Genomic DNA, 26,621 nt, shown 5'->3' with positions numbered 1-26,621 from the left:
TATGGTAAATTCATGAGATTGTAAAGATGTTTGATTTAGAGTTGAATCTGTTCAGCTAGCTGCTAATTTTAGTTTTGCGTGTTTGGGGTTTTTGCAATGTGTCATGACAGTTTCTCTTGCAATGCTGTAGCCGTGCTCTCGCCCCTTCTGTGCCGCTGCCCCTCCACTTCCCCTCCCCCAGTCAAGCTGGAAGCTGGAGGGGGCCTTGGGAGGCTGGACCCCTTCACCTGCCTGGGGTGGGGGGACCCAAGAGCAGCCCCAATGTAAGACCCTGTTTTTAGTTACTTATACCTTAGCCATACTTTAACCATTCAGGCTGAAACATTCTATGCTGGGTGTCTGCCTTAGGCAGAATTTTATTTTGGAAAGTATCAGTGAAAACAGTTTAACCATTTTCAAGAAAGAGGTTAGGGAAAAATGTTGTTTTGCCAATATTCAAACGTTCTTATACTTGTTCTATTGAGAAGCTTTAGTGTTTCCATTCCTTGGTGGAGGGACTTGAAATCCTGGAGAAGGGAATCAACTTGGGGTTAGAGGTGCCTTTTGCTGTTCTTGTGAAAACTCACAAGAATTTGGCTCAGTTGTAAGCCTCTAGAAAAACATTTTCACATCTTCAGTAGATCTTTGTTAGAGGCTGGTAGCTAAATTCTCCCAAGTTTCCATCTACAGTGAGCATACCCCGCTCCAGGGTTGAGCACGATTTTCCCAGCAGTTGCTCCTCCGCATTATCGGGGTCACAATGGTCCTGGCCACTGGCATTGAGCAGTGAGATTCTGTCACGTGTGGTCTCAATTCTCCTCCTGCTGGTGCACCAGCAGTTTGGAAGAAGAAGCAGCAGCCTGATTGAAATGCAGAGGAGCAGGAACAGGTTGAAGCCGGAGCAGAGATTAAAGAGGGAGCAGGCTCTGGAGATCAAGGCAGAAGGGTCTGTAACTCCTAGACACGCTTCCTTCCAGAAATAGAACTTGTGATATCTGAGTATCTTTGTTCTCTGCTGTCTAACAAATACATGTAAAACCCACTGGCTAAAAGTGGCCAATCCTTCCTCTAGTGGCTGGTCCACATAGAGTATACCAGCCTACTACTTCTGTTGGTTACTCCATTAGCTCAAATGGTAGAGATCTGTGATTTGGATTGAATGTTTCCAACACTGCTGATGACCCATATGGACAGTGAGAATGATTCTACATGATGACATTTGTTTTTTCAGTTTGCTTTTTCAAAAACCTGTGAAATTATAATTTAAAAAAGAAAGCTACAATAAACTGATGTTAAAATTGCCAAGTCAAGTACTGAAAAGTTAGGAAATGCCAGAATTAAAGTTACTTGTACCACCTTAAATTGGCCTCCTTATGCATATGCGTTACACTTTAATTATATGATTATATACTATTTTTTTCTAAAGGCTCCCTGCCTCATTCAGAGTCCAAGTTGAATGGTGCTCACTGAATAGGTAGCCATTAAATATTTTTTTTACCCTTATTCATGCCTCTTAAGAATAGGTAGTAAAGAAGAGCGACTGAAGGGAGTCTACTCTGCTTGGTATTCTTGGTCATAAAAGGTATGGACTTAAGGCTCTCTTCCGTAAGTTATCACTACCATGGCTATGGTCCTAATGATGCAAGGAAAGTTCTTCCTGCTAAGCATGTAGCAGCCACTGCTGGAAACATATACAAGGAAGAGAAACTATGCTGCCTGTGACAGAGTAGCCTGCCCCTTAAAGGCAGTAGTCCCTAGAGGTCAACCAACCTTACCAAGAGGCATGGCCCTTTAAGGGTTTGAAAGGTTCAATATAAGGACCTTAGGAGGATATGGCTAGAAAGGAAGAGGTCCTGGGAATGAATGGTGCTTGGGAGGAAATCCTGCCACTGTATCTTTAAGGGGCTTAGGGGAGGACCCTTGCAAAGATGGAGTGGCAAAGCTCCCCTCCTCACCCAATCAACCAGTTGGGAATTAGCTGGGAGATAGGGAATAGCATATATGCTGCCTTTTACTACCTCATAACAAGGCAGACACCAGTAGTAGAAGATGAGCTACTGATCCCCTGAGCATGAGGGCTAATTAGGGAAAATGCCAGCTGAGAGAGGAACTGGCTAAGGCCCTCCAGAGCCCTAAATTACAACCCAGATCCAGGAGAGCTGGGAATTTCTTGTTTAAAGAGAGGGATAATAAGTGGTTGAATTTCCCAGCTCCAGGAAGAGGGCTGGGGCTCCTACTGTAAGCAGAGAGACAGACTGAACGGTAACTGAGGGGATTGGGAACAGAGTTCAGAGGGTGGGCTTCAGAGGAAACCCTGAAAGCCAGAAGAACCTTTTTATTTGCGACTTTTGTTATGGACTATTTTCACAAGGTTTTATAATAAACCAGCCCAGGGAGGGTATTACTGAGTCAAGAGACCTTGAGGTTCAGTTACTGGGTTGCTGAGAGGGAAAACTGAGGAGGGAGCACCTGAAATGCCACCCTTTGCCTAAGGGGGCAGTGCAGGGAAGTAATGTCCTGGTACACTCCTGTCAAGTTGGCATGACTCCAGTGGGTTCCGTCTGGTAAGGGACATAACTTGGTAGTAAACATAGTTATCCACATAAACTAAATAGCAAAAAGACAAGATATTCTAAGGATGTTTGACATTTTTGACCAGTACAAGATGCCCTGGGGCGGAAAAGTAATTAAAATTGTCATAAGTGCAAGTGGAGTTGGGGCGGGGGGGGACTTTTGTTCCTCTTGTGAAATAAAATTTGAAAATTGAATGTAAGTTATGAAAGTCCTTTTTTCATGTATGTGTATAAATACATAACACCAAATCTATTTTATACATAATAAAACCTACAACACTGTGTCTCTCCCCCCCCCCCCCCTTTTTTTTTTTTGGTCTCCATGTCTGTACACAATAAATGATCAGAAAGTAAGAGTTACTACAAAGCTAATACCTCAGTCCTGGTCTTAGTTTCATAGAATATCAGGGACCTCAGGAGGTCATCTAGTACAACCCCCTGCTCAAATCAGGACCAATCCCCAACTAAATCATCCCAGCCAGGGCTTTGTCAAGCCTGACCTTAAAAACTTCTAAGGAAGGAGATTCCACCACCTCCCTAGGTAACGCATTCTAGTGTTTCACCACGCTCCTAGTGAAAAAGGTTTTCCTAATATCCAACCTAAACCTCCCCCACTGCAACTTGAGACCACTACTCCTTGTTCTGTCATCTGCTACCACTGAAAACAGTCTAGATCCATCCTCTTTGGAACCCCCTTTCAAGTAGTTGAAAGCAGCTATCAAATCCCCCCTCATTCTTCTCTTCCGCAGACTAAACAATCCCGGTTCCCTCAGCCTCTCCTCATAAGTCATGTGTTTCAGTCCCCTAACCATTTTTGTTGCCCTCCGCTGGACTCTCTCCAATTTTTCCACATCCTTCTTGTAGTGTGGGGCCCAAAACTGGACACAGTACTCCAGATGAGGCCTCACTAATGTCGAATAGAGGGCAATGATCTCGTCCCTCGATCTGCTGGCAATGCCCCTACTTATACAGCCCAAAATGCCATTGGCCTTCTTGGCAACAAGGGCACACTGTTGACTCATATCCAGCTTCTCTGTCCACTGTAACTCCTAGGTCCTTTTCTGCAGAACTGCTGCCAAGCCATTCGGTCCCTAGTCTGTAACGGTGCATGGGATTCTTCCATCCTAAGTGCAGGACTCTGCACTTGTCCTTGTTGAACCTCCATCAGATTTCTTTTGGCCCAATCCTCTAATTTGTCTAGCGCCCTCTGTATCCTATCTTTACCCTCCAGCATATCTACCTCTCCTCCCAGTTTAGTGTCATCTGCAAACTTGCTGAGGGTGCAATCCACGCCATCCTCCAGATCATTTATGAAGATATTGAACAAAACCGGCCCGAGGACCGACCCTTGGGGCACTCCACTTGATACGGCTGCCAACTAGACATGGAGCCATTGATCACTACCCGTAGAGCCCAACAGTCTAGCCAACTTTCTGTCCACCTTATAGTCCATTCATCCAGCCCATACTTCTTTAACTTGCTGGCAAGAATACTGTGGAAGACCATGTCAAAAACTTTGCTAAAGTCAAGGAACATGTCCACTGCTTTCCCCTCATCCACAGAGCCAGTTGTCTCGTCATAGAAGGCAATTAGATTAGTCAGGCATGACTTGCCCTTGGTGAATCCTGATCACTTTTCCTGATGACTGTTCCTGATCACTTTCTCCTCTAAGTGCTTCAGAATTGATTCCTTGAGAACCTGTTCCATGATTTTCCCGGGGACTGAGGTGAGGCTGACTGGCCTGTAGTTCCCAGGATCCTCCTTCTTCCCTTTTTAAAAGATGGGCACTACATTAGCCTTTTTCCAGTCGTCCGGGACTTTCCCCAATCGCCACGAGTTTTCAAAGATAATGGCCAATGGCTCTGCAATCACATCCGCCAACTCCTTTAGTACTCTCGGTTGCAGCGCATCCAGCCCCATGGACTTGTGCTCATCCAGCTTTTCTAAATAGTCCTGAACCACCTCTTTCTCCACAGAGGGCTGGTCACCTCGTCCCCGTATATTGTTACTCCGCATATATTGTTCCATTTTCTAGATATGTCTGGCACATCTTAGCGTTTGACTTCAGTTGCAGTAAATAAATGCTCTGCAATTCTAAAAGGCTAAAATTAAGGAAAAAATGAACAAAAATTGTAAGGTAAATCGAATGTGTTTAGACCGGTAGGACATACAGGAAATATCCTTGTCTCTGAATTCATGTGGAGGTTGCGAGACTGTCACTTTGATTTCAATCCTATTTTGGGACAGTTAGCTTGTTTGAAATATTATGGCAGAGCTCCCATCAGAAGGCACAGCTGAGAACCTGCCAAAAAGAAAAATGGGGAGGTTTTGAACAGTGGGAGAATGACACTTCCTTATAAACTATACAAGTAAAATCAATTTTAAATGAATAGATAGAGAACACTAGGAAAAAAAACACGCTGTGAGGATGTGGATATTTGGTTGACAGTGCAACCAAAATGAATATTAAAATTTATGTTTAACACTTTTTGAAAGACAACTTACTGGACTGGACAAGTGTTGAAATGAGAGAGGTTTTTTTCATAGTTTTTCATAAATTACAGGCCTGAACCTGAAAACACTGTCAAGTATAGTACTTCTGCTGCTGGAAATCAATAGTGCAACTTCTGGTAGTAAGTGCTGGACTAAACCATTTACAAAATGATCGGTAACATTTGGGCATTTTCCATCCTTTGTTTTATAGACTCTTTTGTGTAAGAGAGATGGCTTTATTATTTATATTCCCCACCCAATGTTCTAATCTCTCCTCCACTCCATTGCTTGGTTCTCAAAATAATTTTTTTTTGTGCACCACCAAGAAAGGATATGAAGACTGCAAGTGGTCCACAAAACATTACATTATTTTCTGAAGTGACATCTTATACTAAGCTATGGATAATAACTGTTGTTGTTTTGGTCTGTGTCATGTATTCCCTGTTAATTCCTAATGAAGTCTTAGGGCATCCATCAAGGAGGAATCCTCTGGACCCATACATGGTTGCAATAAGTGGAAGAGAGATGTCTGTTAAAATAAAATCCCCATAATCCCATTTACTTTTGAGACATGTCACTGGAGTTTGGAAATCCCTGGCAAATTGGGTAGGCTAATCAGGGACAAAAAATTTTTTCCCTACACTCAAGACAGTAGGGATGGTGTGACTTAATTTCCTAGAGTGATGAGAAGTCAAGTTAGGACACTGCAAATGTATCTTGGTGAACTATAGTTTATTCAAGATTAACTGTATACTTTTACGTGACTTTCCTAATCTATAGATTCTGTAAATGACTATCTGAAACTATAGAGACAAGGTGGGTGAGGTAATATTTTATTGGACTAACTTCTGTTGGTGAGAGAAACAATAAAAGATATTACCTCACCCACCTTCTCGCTCTCTTATCCTGGGACCGATGCAGCTACAACACTGCATACAACAATATTTGATACTATGTCATAAGTAGGTGTAATTTGAAAATGTTTGTCTTGAGAGCTGCTCAAATTATGGATGAAACTAATTAGATGGGATCCTGTGAAGTCCATAGAAATTGAGGACACTTATCAAGTGGCAATTGAGAGCACTCAGCATTTTCCAGCATTAGGCCCATAGTTTTTGCCTAAATTGTATGACTATACTTCAGATTTAAGAAGTGGACAACAAGAAATCTAATTTCCCCTTGCTCCTCTGACCCTGAACATAATCAGTAGCTGTCTTTTTAAACTAATCTCAGGCCAGGTCTGAACACAAACTAATTGGAATAACTGCATAGCTTGGGGGGAGGGTGTGAAAAATCCACACGTAGTATGACGTAGTTATACCGACTTAACCCCACATGTAACAGTGCTATGTTGACGGGAGAGCTTCAGAGAGAAATTGTCTGGTTGGCATAGGAGCGTCTTCACTAAAGCACTACAGCAGCATAGCTGCACCAGTGTAGCTGAGCCTCAGTAGCGCTGTACAGGAAGATAAGCCCTTCATTGCATGACTTGAATTCACAAAATTTCACTCTCCCCTGTGCCCTCTTTCTCTCTCCCTCCCCCTCCCCCGACATGTTAACTGGTCACTTCATCTTGAACAGTTCCTTGAAATGTAATAACCACTTATGCTAAACAGTTTTCTCCACCTTTTATTTAACTTGACGATCTGAGTACATTTCCTAGTCCTAAAAAAGAACTCTGTGTAAGCTCGAAAGCTAGTCTTGCTCACCGATAGAAGTTGGTCCAGTAAAAGATAATTACATCCCCCACCTTGTCTCTCTTAAATTCACAAATTCTGTTTTTCTCTGTATGCACTAAAGGCTTTTTTTGTTGTCCTGTGTTGACTAGATCTGAAGACCATTTCATGTTGCATAATAAATTTGGACAGGGTGACCTAGAAAACTAATATCTCCTTGTAATATAAGGAACTTGACATGAAAAGAACTAAGTAGCTTTTCCAAATGGCAGTAAAACTGACCAGAGTTCCATTAATTTCATGCTGCTGCAGCTGTCAGCATAGGCATTTGAGTTGTTTTAATGCAGACGCCAGAAAACCTCACTACACCAGTTCATGTTTAGAAGGTATCTTTGTAACCATAAGAACCAGAAAATTAAAAACAACCAAAAAGCTTACATTCTGTACAGATTTGTGGCTTATTGCCAGGGCAAGTTTCTTACATGCTACTAGTGTGTAGATGAGTAAGGTGGGTTTTCTAATAATGTTCCTGAAAGTTTTCTTGCAGAACTTATAACACTCTCTTTTTTTATCTAGCTTTTTTTGGGAAGCCAGAAGACAAAATTTACTTTGAAAATGGGTAGAAACTACTTTAAATAATATGAGGCCCTAATGCTTAAAAAAAAAAAGTATGTTGCTTTGATAATCAGGATTTACAAATGTGAAACAAATTGACTATGTATATATGGAATACTGGGGTTTTTTTGTTTTTGTTTTTTTAAAAGACACTTCTGCAATAGCATTGGCGACTGTTTCAGAAAACTTAGATCTGACTTAATTGAATATCCCAAAGTTTTTTAGATGTACAAGTTTTACGTACTTAACTACAATACAGTAGAAGAAATATTTCAATGTAAATTGTTCCTTTAACATGGTTCACAATATTACAGAAAAGTGAAAGAAGGGGAAACAATCCGTAATGAATCCTTAAATATAGTAGTATTGATCTCCAACATAGACCAGACTCTATTTAGTAAACACACAATATATCTTTGCTACCCATGGAAAAATCATTGTATTTGAATGTTTATGTAAATTTTAAGAGTTTTTTGCTGTCCCTAAAGGTGTTTCTTTCAGCAAGATCTGAGACACCAGTTCGCTAATGGCCATACAATTGCTGTGAAGTTTTTGGACTACGTTCATGGCTGACGAGAATGAAGACCAGAAATGAACTTTTGGAAATAAAACCTTAATATGTGTAGTTCTGTATTTACCTTTATCCCCAGCCATTCTTGTTCAGCTGTATGCATTTTGATCATTTATCTTTGACTCCATTGTTTTGTTTGGTATGTCCTACTCTTAAACAGGTATGATGTAGGAATGTTAGAACAAAAGCCTTCTACAGACAAAGAAGATTGCTGTCTAAATTAGTTGATCAAGAAATAAATATAGCAGTTGGGCCTCAGTTTCAACTCAACCAGTTAAATTGAGCTACAAGGTGTTACCTTGTATCAATATTAGAAAAAGGTTGAGGGTACTTTAGGTTTAGCTAAGACATGCTACCTGAACCAGATCTAATTTTGACCACTTTTCCTAATCCAGACAAAGCCAGAGACACTGTGGCCCAGATTCTCTGCTGTGCTAAGGAAAAGGAGGGTCTGTCAGAGAAATTGTTCACCACCCTCTGATTACTGGGATTGATCTACAATCTAATGTAGAGTGGTCTGTGCAACAGTGACAGCTGGCTGTAGTTCTAAGAGACTGTACACCATTTGAGCATAGCTGGAGCATAGCATATGCCAACTATACCTGCTCTCGACCCTGACGCACCACCTACATTTGGGTTGAATATGAGTGAGTGGTGCTGGGGGCAGATATATTGGCTTTGTATCAGCTGGGACCTCCCCCACACCAGAGAATTTCCTAGCTGGCCAGATTTAGTCTCTTTGTGATCTCGGGTGGTACAAAGCCGTTAGAATGCAACTGAGCATCTGGCCCAGAGAGTACATGAACAATATGGAGCAGGAGAACATGGTGAAGTGGCTGGTTGGAGCAACGATAATCAAAGCTGCAGAAGCTGTAATAGTAGGTTCTAGTGGAAAACTGACTGACAATAAGATAATATATCTAATTTCCTGTGGAGTGACAGTTTTCCACCAAAAATATTGACCACCTAGCAAGGAAATAATAATTCTCATTGGTTGTATGATCCTCAATTGACTTCCAGTTAATTCTGATGCTGTAGGAAATTTACTGTTTGCTAGAATTTTAACTGCAATTGTAGCTGGATTTTTGTGTGAACTTTGATATTTCTCTAATTAGTGTCTTGTTAATGCAGTATCAGATGAAGAGCTAAAGAACAGCTTGTATTAAGTTGTGGACTTTTTAAAGAAATCAGCTGCACTAGACATTGTTTGGTTATCTTTTTTTGCTGGTGAAATGTACGTATTTAAACTAAGACATTCAGTTACAGTACTTCCGGAGTATATGAAAGATTTGGTGGACTGTAGCTTCTAATGTTTCCTTTCAGCTTTGCTGCAGACATGGCTTTCGGTGAAATGTCATTAATGCTTGCTGTCATTTTTCTGGATTCTTCTCACACACTGCATTAGAACACTTAGTACATTTTACAAGATACACTTGGAGTGTGGTAATGATGGGAAATAATCGATCGTTAAAAATACATTCTTCAGATGTGTTTTACAATTTACACTCTCTTGTATAGACTACACTCATGATATTTTCAAGAAACAATGTACTATTTTTTTCTTCTATTAACTTATTCTTGGCTTTGGGAATCCTAACCAGAATAGCAGGGGGATAAAGCTTGAGACTTTAAGATAAAGACTAGGTGGACAAAATATGCTGTATGCATTTTACTTCATCAACCCAGTGTCCGTAGAATAATTTAATCAAATACAAAGGCGAGAGTGTTTGAATTTATGTAGATTAGACAAATGAAATAGCCATATTTCCTAGATCATTTAAATGTTATGACAGCATCAGAAAACCCCCGTTGGGATTGGAGCCCCATTATGCTAGTGTTATACAAGTACAGAAAGAAAAATCCCTGCCCTGAAAGACTTACTATCTAAAGACCCAGATGAAAGGTAGGGGATGAGAGTACCGTGTGCAAGTAAATGAACCTGCTGAAGAGTTGGCATAAGTTTATATGTATTGGGTGGTGGTTTGATTTTTTTTTTTTTTTTTTTTAAATCAGGTAGTGGAAGGGAGGAAGGATATATGAAAAGTCTAGGAGGACAGAGGTAGCATGTTTAGAGCTAATGTTTTATCCTTAAAAGCAAATATGAAATTACCACAGAATGAAGGATCCAGGATTTGTTTTGTTTTGTATTTTTTTGGAGTAATGAGACAAAAGTTTACTTGAAACATCTTTAATTTTATCAAGTAACTTTGCACTTGTACAGCTGCTTGACAACCTTGGTATTTTAATCGAGTCCAGCATATTCCAGGTATTAACTTGCAGCTTGCCTGTTTCGACATGTATGCATGAAGTATTTCTCTTTAGCTATTAGTACAGCTCTATAAATATAACATGATTTTTGGGCACTTAAGATTTTCTTTTCTTGTCAGGAAATACTGCATTACATGACTGTGCAGAATCTGGAAGCTTGGACATCATGAAGATGCTTCTTAAATACTGTGCAAAGATGGAAAAAGATGGCTATGGAATGACTCCCCTTCTGTCAGCCAGTGTGACAGGTCATACAAATATTGTGGACTTCCTGACGCAGCATGTACAGACCAGTAAGGCAGAACGTATCAATGCTTTGGAGCTTTTAGGAGCAACATTTGTGGACAAAAAAAGAGATCTTCTTGGTGCTTTGAAATACTGGAAAAGAGCTATGGACATGAGGTACAGTGACAGGACTAATATCCTCAGCAAACCTGTGCCACAAACACTAATTATGGCTTATGACTATGCCAAGGAGGTGAATAGTGCAGAAGAGCTAGAAAATCTTATTGCAGACCCTGATGAGATGAGAATGCAAGCACTGTTAATTAGAGAACGTATTCTTGGTCCTTCTCACCCAGATACATCTTATTATATTAGGTACAGAGGTGCAGTCTATGCAGACTCTGGAAACTTTAAACGATGCATCAACCTATGGAAATATGCTTTGGACATGCAGCAAAGCAATTTAGATCCACTGAGCCCTATGACAGCCAGCAGTTTACTGTCATTTGCTGAACTCTTTTCCTTCATGCTACAGGATAGGGCAAAAGGCCTCCTAGGCACCACCGTTACATTTGATGATCTTATGGGAATACTGTGCAAAAGTGTCCTCGAAATAGATCGGGCTATCAAGCAAACTCAGTGTCCACCTGACCAAATACAGCTGAACAAAGCCCTTTCTATCATTTTGCATTTAATTTGCTTGCTGGAAAAAGTTCCTTGCAGTCCAGAACAGGACCATTTTAAAAAGCAAACTATTTACAGGTTTCTTAAACTGCAGCCTAGAGGGAAGAATAACTTCAGCCCACTTCATCTTGCTGTTGATAAGAATACTACATGTGTGGGTCGTTACCCTGTTTGCAAGTTCCCCTCTCTACAAGTTACTGCTATACTGGTGGAATGTGGTGCTGATGTAAATGTCAGAGACTCTGATGATAACAGCCCCTTGCACATTGCTGCACTGAACAACCATCCAGACATCATGAATCTTCTTATCAAGTCAGGTTCACACTTTGACACCACAAACTTGCATAAACAAACTGCTAGTGACTTGCTGGATGAGAAGGAAATGGCAAAAAATTTGATCCAGCCCATAAATCATACTACATTGCAGTGTCTTGCTGCTCGTGTTATAGTGAATCACAGCATATGTTATAAAGGGCACATCCCTGAAAAGCTAGAGAACTTTGTGTTGCTCCATAGATGATAGTATGACAATTGTTGAAGCACGAGTTGGTGACCTTAATTGTTGCTTTCTCAAGCACTGTTGTGATACACCGGCGTTCATTTAGCTTGACCTATCGTGTTCTCATTGGCTAAAGCATCATTAGCATCAGATCTGCAGAATTGGCTACCCAGTATTTAATATGAATATGCCATATAATATATTTTGTGGATTATTTAGAAATGTAATGCCATATTTAGACTCTCTTAAAATTGTCCGCCAAAGGCTTGTCTACTCTGGTTTTATTTGCCTGTTGGGTGTTTGGGACTGAGATGAATATTTTTCACTGGTGTCTTTTTACTATTACTGGTATGTGGTTTTTATACAGTTGGAAGGTCATCTTTTTTGTTTTTGCTTGCGCATTTCTACTCAAATTCTCTTTTTCTATGAACTCATTGCTAAACTGAACAAGTTGTATGGACTTGTTAACATTTGCAATTACCATAAGTGCTTTATCTTCTCTATGCACTGGCTTAAACATGACTGTTGTGTGTTAGCATATTTCTATGCAGCAGTTGGCCAACTTCAGCTCAAACAGCATTTTTTGCAGTTTTATGGAGCTTTTTCTGAGAACACTTCCTTCACAGCATGACAATTTTTGGAGCTACGTGTCAATTGTCCAAACTTTTTGGTTTGACTTTTATTCTAGCTGTATCTGAGATTGCTTTCTTAGTCCTCTTGAAATATGTGCTAAATTTGGGAGAAAAATCTGTTCTTGTTCTCTTGGTAACCCAGTTGAAATTTAAGTCTAAGTCATTCTGATGCATCATGCAGCAAGGGGAAGAGTCCTTATCATGTACATCTGACTCTTTTCCTCTGCACTAATGTCTTGTTTGTGCTGATCGTGTGACTAGATGTAGAGAATTTGCTCAAATTTTTAACCTCAAACTTAATAATACACTTGAATAAGAAATTAATTGAATGTATGCAGTAGTCTGAAATTACAAATCAATTTCCTTACCTACAAAAGGAACTAAAGCATGTTGGTGGCATGATGCTTGTCAAACCAGGTTTAGACATCTAGTATAATTATATTACCTTGGCAGAGAGCCACTCACTATAATGTATCAAAAATTCCATAGCAGTGTCCCTTTTCTTAATTTTAAATATACCCTTTTAGATAATTTGCATGCATTTTTCATCTCTCGTATTGTCAGCCATACTTAAACACCAGAGGTTGTGGTGTGTACGTAACTTCTATTGAAAGTTACCTATTTTTATAATATTTGCACAACTGCGTAGCTATCTCAGCAAAAAGGGCTTTTTCAACTTGATTAGAAATCCGCAAGTGAAGATTCTAAATGAGTAAGATTCAGGTAATTTAATATAATTCAGCACTTTATTGTTGATTCAGAGTGAAACTTATTCAGGCACATTAGCCCTACAAATGTTTTTAAATTGTTCTCAAGAGAAAAAATTCTTTTGGGTTGAGTAGAGTGCAACTTACTGCCAGCTCAATGGTCAAGCACAGTGGACGTCATTTGACTTGGCATTTCTTTTCAGTGATGGTCAGTAACCATACCTAATGTTTTTTTAACTACAGAAATTCAGTGGGTTTTTCTGGACTTTCATCAGATTATGAACTTGCAAAGATGATAGCAGAGGAATTTCAAAAGCCAAATTAATGATACTAAGGTGACTTGAACTTAGTGGTTTTCTTTTTTTTTTTAATTTGATTTTAAAAATTTTTTGTCTTTGATGTTTCTGAATTGCATTGGTGATGAGCACATCTTTGACAGTAAGTAAAAAGGCAGTGCTTTCCTTATCTTTTGGCTGTTTAGGTATTCTCTCTCTCCTTCTCTTACTTTGTGAAGGAAAGTGAAGCTGAGTGACTGGGTCACCCTCAGATCATGATGACTTTTAAACAGCCAGCAGTCATGTCAGAAGCACTGTTGTTTATACATATTTCAAAGTTTGAAAACTGCATTAAAATATATTGAAACAAATTTCTCTGTTTTTGTCCCATGGCACATTTGCATTGTTTGTATGAAAAGCAAAGTTGAGTTAATCTCTCACAAGGATACGGTAGTACATTTCTATTCAATTATCTGAATTCTTTGATTTATAATTATTAAAACACATGGTACACCAATTGTTGATCGTAAGAACAAGTTTCATTACTTCATTTTCTTATTTTCAACATTCTTCCTCTTTCACTTACCATTCTTCAAGAAGATTTATTGAATAACCAACACCACGCTGTAGAATGAGCCACAATGTGGTTGGAACTCTAACATGGATAATACAAAAAGAGATTCTAGAACGTTGTTTTTTGTATTCTAGAATCTGTGCTGCTCTTCATTAATAGTTCCCATTTCTAACTTTAAATGGGATAATGGATAGCTATAGTTATTTGGTTGGACCATTTTCTCCAAGAGTTTTACCTTTGAGAGTCCAGAACTGTGATTTTTAGAAACAGGTATACTGTGCTGCTATTCTGGTGCTAACAAAATTTCTGAATTAGAAAACATACCCATGAGTTTTCTGGCTACAAAAACCTTAGGGAACACATCATTTTTTTTTTTTTTTAACTATAGTGATCCAATGAAGGTTGCCAAGTCTTAGTATGAAAGTTTATTCTACTGTTTGTTTTTAAAGAAATGTATGCAAATATCCTAAAGTATGGAAGGGACTAATCTCCTGTGCATGTTTTCCCTGTATATCTACCAATGTACCTCTATCCTGACCTACAGCAAATCTGTTGTTCCAAATTTTGCATGAGGCCACCTAATGAACTTTTATGATCTCTGGGTATTTAAACCTAGGCTTCCAGAGGGTAATGGCTGGCACATTTAAACCTGTCTGCCACTTAGCCGCCAATGTTCACATTATCTTTCTTAATTTTTATTTCACTTTCAGATTAAAGCAGTCCAGACTCTGTTGGAAGGTAATAAGTTAGGGTGCTGTGGGCTTTTATTGAGCTTGTAAATAAGGCTCTAAACTTAGCTGTCCACCAGCTGAAACAAGGTTCTGATTACTTTTTGTTCTTGGTTGTGTTACTCCTTTAATACTGGGAATGTAGTTATCCTAGTGCAACACAGTGATGCAAAAATGCAGCAGCACTGTTAACCGGAATTGAGGCATGCTAAGGAACTAAAGGACCTTCAGAACATGATGATTTATTTTCTCTTCTGTCATTATTTACTTAAAACCCTCTTTCTCCTTCCCTCTGTTATCTTCCTGTTACATATTTCTGTAACTGGAATGTACTGTTCCGGAGGTGCCACGTGTGTCAAGGACATTACATACAATCTTATGCATTTTTGGGGTACAACACATTTTAAAGTATTTAAACAATCTACAGCATGTTCCTAAGAGGATGAGATACCGATACCCCTAAGAGGCCTGCTTGTTGAGAGATGTGAAGGTGGATTTTTTTATACATATATGCACACACACTCAAAGGATTTTTTTTGTTCTTCATCCCACTCAGAGTTTTCATTGGAATACTTCAGCCAGAGAGATGAAAATTTACAGTGGTGGTATAAAAGTGGTATAAAATGAAACTTTCTTCTTCCCCCCTTGGAATGTTACAGTGAAATTTATATTTCTCTCTCTGTTGTCATCCTAATAGCAAGTACTCTCCATACATTCTATGCTATCTTTGGTGGTTCTGACTGCTGTAGTGCACAAAGTAAAGATACTTCTTAAAGCATCAGTGTGGTGGTGTTTCAGCAAATGCAAAAGGTAGGCTTTCTGACATTCAAATTCTAATTTTAAGTCAATATAGTGTCTGTGAAAAGGGCTGAACTGAGAGCCATCTGTTTATCTGCAGATAATGTACAGCAGTACTAATGGAAGTTTTACCTCTCTATTCCAGCACTAAACATCTTTCCTGAACTGGAGGACCAAAATATTTGAGGGATAGGGTAATTTTTTTAGTCTTCATCCTTACTCAATCCTTAGTGTCTGATAGCATTTTAAATGGTTTTGTTGTGATACAGACATCCATTCTCTAGCCACTTAAATGAGACAGTCGACTCATTTCATGTAGGTCACCAAATAGCTGACAGATGTTAAATTCCAACCTGGTTTTGAGATATCAATCCCAATCTCTCAGCCATCCAGTCTCATTCCAAACCCAATCTGCAACAGCTCTTGGTAGAAAATATAGGTAAATATTTCCTAGCTTCCAAAACAATCCTCTGTTGAGAACTGCTTTTAAAACTGGATGAACATAAATTATTTCCATTTTTTAAAAAAGAAATGGAATGTCATGGCAGATATTCTACAAAAGGATAAAATCCTTATTAGGAAAAACATCTGTATCACTTCAGTTTTCATATCAATTGCAAAGTAATAGTGGCTGTGTATGTGACTATGCTATAAATTTCACTAAATGATTTTTCAAATGTAAGGAGTAGAACGCTGACTGGATTATGTCATTTTGACAATTGAATATGAAGACATTGTACTAATGTTGATCTTTACTGTAAAGTCAATTGACGGTATGGTAATTGGTATTACAAAGTAATTTTGTGGGAGAAGAGTTGATGGCAGTACATTGTAAATGAGGGGAAGAGATAATCAGATCTAGTTTGAAGGACACTATTTTATACTGTACAAATCACTTGGCTTCTGTAAATGTGAAAATAACTCTTGTATGGATTTGGACCCTTCGCTGATGGCAAAGTGGAAAAGTGATTGTTTACCTGATTTTTAACTCATTTTGTATAAACGTCCCATCGTGTCACAGACTTCCTATGCAGGGCTAGCTCAGTGTATTGAAATACTGCAATTTCTTTTTTACGTGAAGTAATTAAGCTTTAATAGAAATGTAAAAAGGGAATAAACTTTTCTCTGCTCTTAATTTCTTTAGGCTCCAAAATGCAAATTAAAGTAAAATTGTTTCAGAGAACAACTGGCTGAGTCTATATCTGTTTTCTTTAAGGGCTACTATAGCATCCCTAAGAAAGAGGGCATTTTCTATTAAGGTAAGAATGGCTAAACACTGATGCTACAGCTTTCGACATTTCCTCCTGCTGCTATCAATGACTGTATCCAAAAGGGAACTAAACATGCCTGCTGTCTGTAATGGAACTGTTTGAGTTCAGAATACAGGCAGCATGGGAAAAAATAACTTCAAGTTTCCAAAAGACATTGTAGCTGATGGAGAGAAAGTACACAAAATTAACAGACGGTTAATAGTGCCACTTTAAATGTTAAATAATACATCTGCTTATGTTTACAGTATAACCAAACCTAATTAGCAGTTTTCAGAACAAACTTTAGGAAAATTCATAATATGTCACCAAAATCTCGCACCCTAAACATAAACTGGCGTAAAAACATAAATTTGTTTTTCTGTTGCTTGTGATTGGTTGTCATTTCTTACCATTGGCACAACAGTCTTTGTTATGCTTTCAGCCATGTTCAGTGCACATCTATCTAACTCAAGTGCAACCTCCTCTGATGTTTTTCCTTTAGCATTTCCCCCTCTCCACCCTTCCCCCCAGGAAAATAAAACATGGTTTTAACATGAGCCAAATAGGAAATATTGAAGTGAAAAACAAAACAAATGTTTATATAAATTGTATTCTTAGCTAGATTGATGATTAGTCTTACGGTCTGATGGATAATGAGAGAACTTATATTAGTAGAAAGAATCTGGAATTGGGACCTTGCTGCTGCTGGGCCGTGTTTAGTTTATGAGCAACTTGCCACTTCCAGCCTTCCTTGCTACAGCAGACTTTTAGATGGCTGTGCTAATTTGTACAAATCAAAGTTAGAGTTGAAAAATTACAATTGGATCATGCTGTCAATTCCTTCTGCCAGCGTAGTATGTAGTTACTGATTGGAGGATGTATCAGATATACTGAACATGTCTATCCTATGACTTCACTGTAAGACCAGGCTTCCTCAATCTCTAAATTTACTTTTCATTAATTTCACACACACAGTCTCTTGGGGGAAAAAAAAAAAACAGGAACAAGTATTAATTTTGTTGTTGTTTAGTTCTTATACTGTGCCAGTCACGGTGGTCTCTGAACTGGGGCAGCAGCACTTTTACAGATCATTTTTCTCATGCTGTTGACTCCCAAGTTACTGTGCTCAACTGTGTGTTCTATTTATGCCATGGAATGTAATTGGAAACATGAAATCTGCAGCAACACAAACTCTCCAGAACCACACCATGAGGTTTATCTGCCTGTTTTCCTAAATAAGGTGAAAGAACAATGTACGTCAAGTTTGTCTAGAAATTAATAGTTGCAGACAAGTTGCGAAAGCCTGCTAATCAGGTTGGGGAGAAACAGTGAATTCAAATTTAGCTCTGATACTGTTGACACTCACGTTGATGACAACTTCAGTAGGAGTTAGGTTCAGGGAAACACTATGTAATCAGGTTTGTATGGAGTGATGCAAATAAGATGTCTGACCTACTCAAGGATGACAACTCTTCCTTACTTTAACATGCTTAAAGTTGTTATGAAAGGGGCTTGGGAAAGGAAACTCCTCAGTGGCTGACAAAGGTTAAGACTGTGAAGGGTTATGGCTTGAGAAAACATACCTGGCACCTACCATTCTGAACACTAATCATGCTAGTCAACGTGGAAAAATCCTTGTTCCATCACACTCCATCCCAATCTTTGGTCCAGAATGTTCTCCTCCTGCCCCTTCAGAGAGCACTACCTCTACCCAGGGCTCAGCCCATTTGCAGTATCCAAGAGCTGCAACCCATGTTCCCTCTTAATTTATTTTTCTGTGTATGGAATGAATGAATCCCACTAAGGAAACTTAAAATGGGTGAGCCCAGTTGCTCCTATACCTGATCCCTCCGTCTCTGTCCATCCCTCTCTGTTCCCTCCCCCAAGCTTTTCTGCCGCTTATTTCCCACTCTCCACATTCTCTTCCCTGCCCCTTCTGTCTTTAACATTTCCCTCCTCTTCCTCTCTCCCTTCTGTCACCATGCTTTTTTCACAGCTGCTGCCTGCTCTGGTTGACGTTGAAATGGGAATTGAGGGCATCAGCAGGATTGGGCCCTTGCTAAATCATAAGCATCTTGTACTCTTGTTCCTTACAAGTGTAGAGGTTTTTTGTTTTTTAATTTAAACAAAACTGTACTGGGGAAAAGAGTGTGTCAGAAGAAACATGGGCTTCAACATGAGCCTTATCACCCTAAGGAATAACTTAGCTACACTTTCTCTCTTAAGCTATTCTCCAGCTACTGAGCAGAAAAATAACTTGGCAGCTGCTTAACATCACTGGAATTAGTATAGGGTTGGGTTTGCCTAACTAGCTGTCCTGTTCATCACGGTTTACCTTGTGCAAGACTCTGGGTGGGTACTGGGCAAGATCATGCCCTTAGTGAATTGTTATAATCCATAAACAAAGTACTCTGAGAGCACACATAGTGGATTCCTGTACTTGAATGGAGGAAGGTACTTAGAAGCTCGGCCCTCTGTTTAAAAGCCTGTGATGTGGTAGTTCCAACACACTGCACACTTTGGGACTTCTGAGGAACGGTCCTAAACGTGTCCATTTTTCAATGTATTTTAAAAGTTTCACTAGTTTTATCTATGCGGGAAGTTCCAGTTCCTTATTTTGTGACCCTCTGTTCGTTTGTACTGCAGAAGCATGTGATAAGAATGTGTCATTTATCTACTTCTTTTAAAATTGTCTGCTGTGTAAAAGTGGGGAACTTGTTAAAAACCAACCTTTGCTGTGTATCGTGCTTGACTTTGCCTTGCTGTTGATAGGGCAGGTTTCACCTGGTTGAGAGGTGTTTTCCAGTAGGTTCCACAATAACGTGAAAGAATCAGTTCCAACTGGTGGATAGCAAAAAATCTCCAATAAAGACTATCTGAAGTCAGTTTCAGAGGCTGAAGCAAACACTAACTTCTTTATTTATCAAAGAGAAGAGTGCCCTATTTCTAAAAAGTGAAAGTGGTGTCACAATTTGTAAGAAAATCTAGATAACTGGGCATACTGCTCTAACCACAAGGGGCAAGGAGCAACCCAGCATCCCAATGCAATTTCCCAACACTCCTTCACTTGAGTCATGCTTCTTGCTTCTCTTTCAGATATATGAACAATGGCAGATGGATTTTTTTCCAGTAACTGAAAACATCCAGTAAGAAAGTGTTGTGTGACAGAGAGTGTGTTACTCTTGCAATGTCAGGCTCACTTATTGGCAATGGGGTCATTTTATTTGTGGAGGAGCCGCTACATTAGAAAAGAGTGTCCGTACTGAATCAGCAGCAAGCAATGGTGCAAAGCTGCTTGCATCAGTGGAGCTTTGGTATGTTTACTGATATGTCATGGATACCTAGGTTTGAAAAGAAAACATGAAATGTTATATTCCTAATGGTAGGATGTTTCTACAGTATAAAAGGAAGGCGAAAACAAGAATCCTTCTACCCTAGTGTTTTAGCAGCAGTGTTTAGCCATTAGAAACTCTGCATGACATGGTGTTAAAAACTCTTGAATCCTCTCTGCACGAGTCCTCGATCGTGTTGCTGACAGTTACTGTAATCTTGGTAGTAGGTGTTTTTATACAGACTTCTGTGGACAAGGCCTTGCAGTACAAATTCTCTGCCTCAGACAATTTATCTGCAGTTATTCTAGGCTCTAACTTTTAGCCTAACGAGTATAGGAAAGCCAAAGAGCAACTGAATATTAAATTAGTTCATGATGAAAACAGCATCTTGTGGTGTTTAGATGCTGCTTGTAATTATTAGAACTGGGAGCACTGGCTGTTGGGAGTCTGAACGGACAGGAAACAGGAAGGGGGGGGGGAGTTGAGAAGGCAGAGTGAGAGCTACCGAGGGTGCAGCAGCAGCTTGGTAAAGAGGTTTCCACTTTAAAAATAAAGTCCTGTTGAAGTTTGTTAATGCCTTGCCTGGCTGCTACAACATGAGCGACTGAATATTAAATTAGTTCATGGTGAAAACAGCATCTGTAGGAATTCAGGAGGAATGTCCCTACAGCCAGGAACTTTAGGGGTATGTCTAAACTGCATGTGGGAGTATACTAGTGGGGCTTGTCCTAGCACTCTAACCGTAGCTGTGTGGGTGCTGATTTCATGTTGTGGGTTGGGCTTTCGAATCCCACCCCAAAAAGGCTTTGGAGCTGGAGCTGCAGCCTGTTGCAGCTATTTTTAGAGCACCATTGTGAGTCCTGCTAGGTAGCCTGAGTTCAGGGAGCTGGGCTGGGAGGCTTGTTGCTGCCTGCAATATGGCCATTCCATAGGCAACAGGGACCATTTCCTTATACTATTTGTAAAAAATCTAATCCGGTGGAGCAAAATAAAAAATAGCACTTTCTAAAATTCATTTTTCAATGCCTCTGGGAGGGAGATTTCCTCTGCAGAAGGACCTCATACCATTTGATGCTAGCTGGGCACTCGGCTGGCCGAGTTTTTGGAATTTTCCTGTGTAATCCTAATCTGGGGAAGTGTTTGATTCTGAAAATGAGAGAAACAGAAGAGGTTATTCTTTGAGTTTTACAAGACTTTTTAAAAACTTCTAGGACTCCCCAATCTCTAACTACTCCCTGCCTCATTCCTTATACACACTGTAGTCTGCTGAAAGCTACCATTAAATTCTTGGATTTAGCACCAGCCATAAGTGTCTGTACCAACCAGTCTTTAATACTGTTAGGAATTATTTCTGAAGAAGTTTTTTATTTTTAGCTCTCCTCAGGGGAGGGACAAGCACCTATGGCTTGAGTTGTATAAATCACCAGGAAAATTGATTGTTTTATTCATGGGTTGGTGTTCACTTTTCATATGCCTTTAGTCCAAGAGTGGCATGACTGAAAACCACAAGGTGACTTCAAAAAAAGCAAAAGGCCCACCACCCTGGCTGGAAAGACCAAGAGCTGAGGAGAAGCAATGGTATCAAAACTCTGTGTCCTATTAGTTCACCTGCTTGCCAGTTATTGGCTGCATAGGAAGCCCAGATGTTCAGACAGGTGTATCCTCTCAAGTAGAAATGGTTTACAAAGATTAACATTTTCAATAACATGACACTTAAAACTGCACATCTAAACACTATTTTGTCTAGCGATATTGGATACTCTTAGTTGTGAAAACCGAACATAATGGAAACAAAAATTAATTTCAACCTTTGCTAGACTGTGTTCATGATCTTACACACTGAAGGATTCTACAGTGCTTTACAAACTGATGTGCAAAACTTGTGCATCGAGTTTGGTCATCACTACTGTACAGATATATCTGATGTAAAACATAGCAGCTATTGTACAGAGCATAGCTATGGCTCTATGACTATTTAACTACATATACACAATGGAACAGCTTCAACAGGAGACATTTGGAGATACCTGCCCTACAATACCCTATAGTCCAGGGGTTAGAGCTCCCTCCTGAGAAGAGACTCAAGTTCAAATCTCTGCATCAGGAAAAGGGGCAATTTAAAGCTGGGTCTCCACCATCCTGAGTGAGGGTTCTAGCCACTGGGCTAAAAGTTACACATGGGGGCGTGGGAAGCACGATCACCTTCTTTTCCTCTGGTGACCGGTTTCAGAGTGGTAGTCTCTAAGGTGCCACAAGTAATCCTCATTCTTTTCCTCTGGTGTTTCATTCAAAAACCAGTTTCAATGCCTAACTCCAGGAAAGGGTTCATGGCTGAGAATCCCAAGAAGTGATAGGTGCCTCCCTCCAGCCCAGATTTAGTGCCTAGTTCCCTGAGAGGGCAGGGCTTACATCACCCCCTTCTGCTCCTCCACGTTTCTAATAACTATTTCAAGTGGCTTCCTTCTCAGCTTGCTGGCTTTTGTGAATCTCTCTCTGTCTCTATGCATTGTACAGGGTGCGTAGGTACCTAACACAGGACTGTAGATTCCCCTGGGTGGCAAAACACCTAAAAGTCCCTTAGTGGATCTAGCCCTTTATTCCTTTTCTCAAGTGGAGTAATTGTACATAAATGAGGAACTACTCATATGTGACCTTGTCTTTACATCATAATGGTCACGCTTGTTGAAAAGTGGAAGTGTGGTTTGCTTAGTAAAATAGCTTACTTGCAAAATAGCACAACCATTAGAATATATGCTTCATTGTCCACAGAAAGTGAGGTCAGTAGTTTTTCAGTTTGTCTCCAGTATCTGAGAAAATTCAATACCTGTAAAATCTGCATGCCACATAGTAGAAAGTATGGGTAGAATAGGTGCTACTGTGTTTGGTGGGTATTTGTAATGTTTGATTACTACTATTAAATGTGGCAGTGGAGATATTGTAGGCTGGAGAATATTAGAGGGTGAAAAATGGTTCTTAACTAAATGGGGATTTAATGGTGATAACACATAAGTGCAGGAATTAACAATAGCCAGCAATTGAGATAGCAGCTCACAGAGTTGGTACTTTTTCTCTTCTGCTTGCATCTTATCTTTTATTTAAAAGTAAATTTAAAACTCTAACCATTATGGTTGAGAAGACGACTTTCAAAAGGGAATTGGTGGCAAATCGATGCTGCCCTGGCTGCAGCATGCCTGAAACAAGATCTCTGAGAGGTGGGCAGTCTTCCAATCCTTTCAGTGGGAAAGTTAACTGTGAAACCCAATCATGAATATTTATGTCAACACAGTTACTATTTTGCTGCTGGCCAAAGCATTCAAGAGAGGAGAGGGAAGATTAGAAAATGTGTGTAAACTATAGAATAGCTGCTCCCAGGGGTGTCATAAGTGGGTAGAGCACAGGAGACTACCATCACTCCCCCCCCCCCCCTTCTGGCTTCTAATAATAACTCCTGCAGAACATTATTTTTTCTTAAATTATCCTTATGTTGTGGATAGTTCCAAATTCCCAGGTGCTGAGGTACTATCCCATCACTATAAATTCAGTTCATACCCATTCCCTCTTCCAAATTTCTGTGGACCCTTTTATAACTTCCACACTTATTATGGATCAGATATGGGGCGAGCTCCTCCTCTAGCAGGGTACCTGTGCTGCTATCTGCTTTGCTATTTGAGAAATCATTGCTTGACTTGTAATAACATAGGCCTGGTCTACGCTAGGGACTTACACTGGGATAGCTATGTCTCTCAGGTTGTGAAAAATCCACACCCCTGAGAGACAAAGTTGTACCGACCTAATCCCCAGTGTAGACTGTGCTAACTCAGCAGAAGAATTCTTCCACCTAACGGAGTCTATACTGGGATTAAGTTGACTTAACTATGTCTCTGAATTTTTCACACCTCTGAGTGATGTTGCTAGGTTCACCTAAGTTTTAGGTGTAGGCCAGGTCATAGTCTATTGGCTACTTCCAAGGAATCATCACGAGAAGGAGAGATGTAATATAGCACCACAGCACAAGACCCTTGCCTAACCTCAAGCCCACTTAAAGGAGCAGCAGCTGCTGTAGCAGCTTTCCTTAAAGCAAAACAAGGAACAAATAAAATATAAAAACTTACTGGGCCTGATTCTTCTCTGCCTTGCCCCCTTCTAGTCATTTATACCTATGCAAGAGGCTGTGCTACTGCCAAATCAATCGTAATGGTTTACATCCACTTTACATAGGAGGAAATGGGTGTAGAAGCAATATGGCCAGCCCCAATCGTTCAACAGTCACAAGTCAGACTTCAAAAGATCATGAGATTGGCTTAAAAATTATGAAATGTTTTTAAAATAATAAATGTTATGTTCAGTTTGTCTTCTGGTTCCTGAGGTGCTAGGGTGCTCTTGGGTCAGGTTTCCAAGCTTTTCTACACAATGTGAGGGCTAGAAGATTTCTATTAAAAAGTTCAGAGAGTCTCACCTAATTACTAGGCTTCAGGAACTGAGAGTTTAAGAAAAACCCAAATATCATGAGAATTGGTGTGACGGAATGCACTCCTGTATGCACACCCTATACACCAGTGGTGGGCAACCTGCAGCCCACTGGGGTAATCCGCTTGCGGGCTGCGATACAGTTTGTTTACATGGCACAGCGGCCTGCAGCTCCCAGTGGCCGCGGTTTGCTGTTCCCTGCCAATGGGAGCTGTGGGAAGTGGCGTGGGCTGCAGAAACATGATGGCTGCTGCTTCCCGCAGCTTCCATGGGCCGGGAACGGTGAACCACAGCCACTGGGAGCTGCGGGCAGCTGTGCCTGCGGACGGTCAATGTAAACAAACTGTCTCGCGGCCTGCCAGTTGCCCACCATTGCTATACACCATTGTAATAATCTTTGTACAAAATATGCCATGTAAGGTATCATTTGTAAACTAATAACTTGCTGGTCAATAATATCATGGTGAAATGTAGCAACATTGTATGTAAAGTTATGAACATAAGCTGAAATCCTGAGTGAAGTGTGTTTACCAGACAAGTCTGGGGATTGGGTAAGGTAAAGGACAAGGTGATGCCTCTGGTCAGGTGTCATCAAAGCTGTTGGGCAATCACCTGCCAAGTGGCCATTCTTTGGCAAGGAAGGGGGGGAAGAACAAACAGATCTGCATCTTAGCAAACAGTAGCATGAATCTCTTTCACTACGAGACTCCTTGTTTCCATCCACATAGTGGGAATAAACTTTATCTAGGGGTAACCTCAGGAAGCTATAGAAGTGAGGGGCAAAAACTCCCAAAGTTCTCTCTCCCTATTCAGCTCTCTCTTTTTCACCTAAGAAAACAAAAGAGACAGCCCTTGGATTTTGAAAGCAGATCTTGACCTGAAATTTTGTCAGCCCTGTTGCTGGGAGCATGTGGTAAGAATTGTATCTTGAGCCAAATCTAGCTTGTTAAATTTTAGTCCTAGGAAGTGTTTTATCTTTATTTCTCTTGTACCCATTTCTGACTTTAATGCCTTGTACTTCTGCTGAAAATCTATTTCCTTGCAGTAAAATAAAATTGTTTTATTCTTTAACACTAATCCAATGTTGTGGATTGTTTGGGTAACTCCATTAAGGTACCAGACTGTTGTATAGTGATCCCCTTAGAGGGGCAAAAAACCTAGTATATCTCTAGACTGTTAAGGAGAGGGCTGCACAGCACAGAACACACGGTTTGGAGGGAAAATTCAGGACTGGGAGTGTGTTGGGGTCACCCTGCAAGTAGTAAACAAGGCTGCTAGAAGTCAGAATGTGGCTGGTGTTTGCTGACAGGCTGCTGGGGTCAGACTTGCTGAACAAGGGCTGTGGCTGTACACAGATACTCAGAGTGTGACTTGCAGGCTGTTTGTGAGCAGTCCAGGTGGGAGCTACAGAAGCAAAGGATTGTGAGGCACCCAAAATTGCAGGGCAAGGGTGACACAGCTTCTCACTGATTTGGATTTCACCCCAGAGGGTCATAGCTGGTTACACTGCAGAAGGTGCAAAACTTGAGAATCAGACCCTTTAGCTGTAAATAGGAGTAAAGCTGAGCACAGCCTCAGAGTAGCCTCCTGGAGTATTCTGTCTGGCAACTTGCCTTACAGGCCACTTAGACGGCACCCTGCTTTAAGATATGCCTTTTTTTTTTTTTTTAAAACAAGAGTCATATCTACAAACTGAAAGAGAGAGAGAAGAGCTGCTTTCCTGGTGTGTCCTTAAATAGTTTAGATTCTCCTAGATCCTTAATATACATCTTGCTGCATATGACAGTAAGTCCAGGGCTATAAGGGAGCTTCAGTGATTCTCCAAGTCCTTTTCACTGGACACTCAGAGCTGTGTGCTTTCCTCCATCTGGCTGGGAAGAAGCTAGTGGAACTGGTGAGTGGCTAAGGTAGGGAGAAGAGACAATTGTTCCAGCCATAAATTCCCTTCCCCCTCAGCCTTCAAAAAGTACTCTGCCTCAAATCAGTGGGATTAGGGTTGTCTGGGTCAGCAGAGATCCTGCCACCAAATCAGCTGAAGTTCAGAGCATGCTCCCCTTCTGAGCTGACAAATACTCACACAGGCGTTAAGGGGGCTGGAAGAAGCATCAGCTTTGCTCTGTACCTGCTCATACACATCCAACTCAGCTTGCAAGGGAGGAGCCACACAGGTGAGGTGGGGAGAACCAGTATTGCTGCTATGGGTGGGGCAAGGCAAGCCCTCACTAAAGAGCACCGATTGCTGTGGAGAGCTGTTTTCCTTTTCTTGCAGATCCTA

General features: G+C 40.3%; 1 protein-coding gene across 3 annotated transcripts in view; it reads left to right on the top strand.

Moving 5' to 3' along the window:
• FEM1C (fem-1 homolog C) overlaps positions 1-16,483 on the top strand; it is a 31,109-nt gene extending 14,626 nt beyond the window's left edge. For 2 of the 3 annotated variants that reach the window (XM_048849424.2, XM_048849425.2), the window contains exon 3: positions 10,295-16,483. In XM_048849424.2, coding sequence (XP_048705381.1) covers positions 10,295-11,604 — 1,310 coding nt within the window. In that variant the 3' untranslated portion in view covers positions 11,605-16,483. The remainder of the gene's footprint in view (positions 1-10,294) is intronic. The other variant, XR_012668493.1, reaches the window with a different exon arrangement.
• The last annotated feature ends 10,138 nt before the right edge of the window (positions 16,484-26,621 follow it).

This window comes from Caretta caretta, chromosome 5 (genome assembly GCF_965140235.1).
Source record: "Caretta caretta isolate rCarCar2 chromosome 5, rCarCar1.hap1, whole genome shotgun sequence".
Lineage (NCBI taxonomy): Eukaryota > Metazoa > Chordata > Testudines > Cheloniidae > Caretta > Caretta caretta.
The sequence above is the reverse complement of the archived record's forward strand: the minus strand, read 5'-3'. Positions and strand labels throughout refer to the sequence as shown.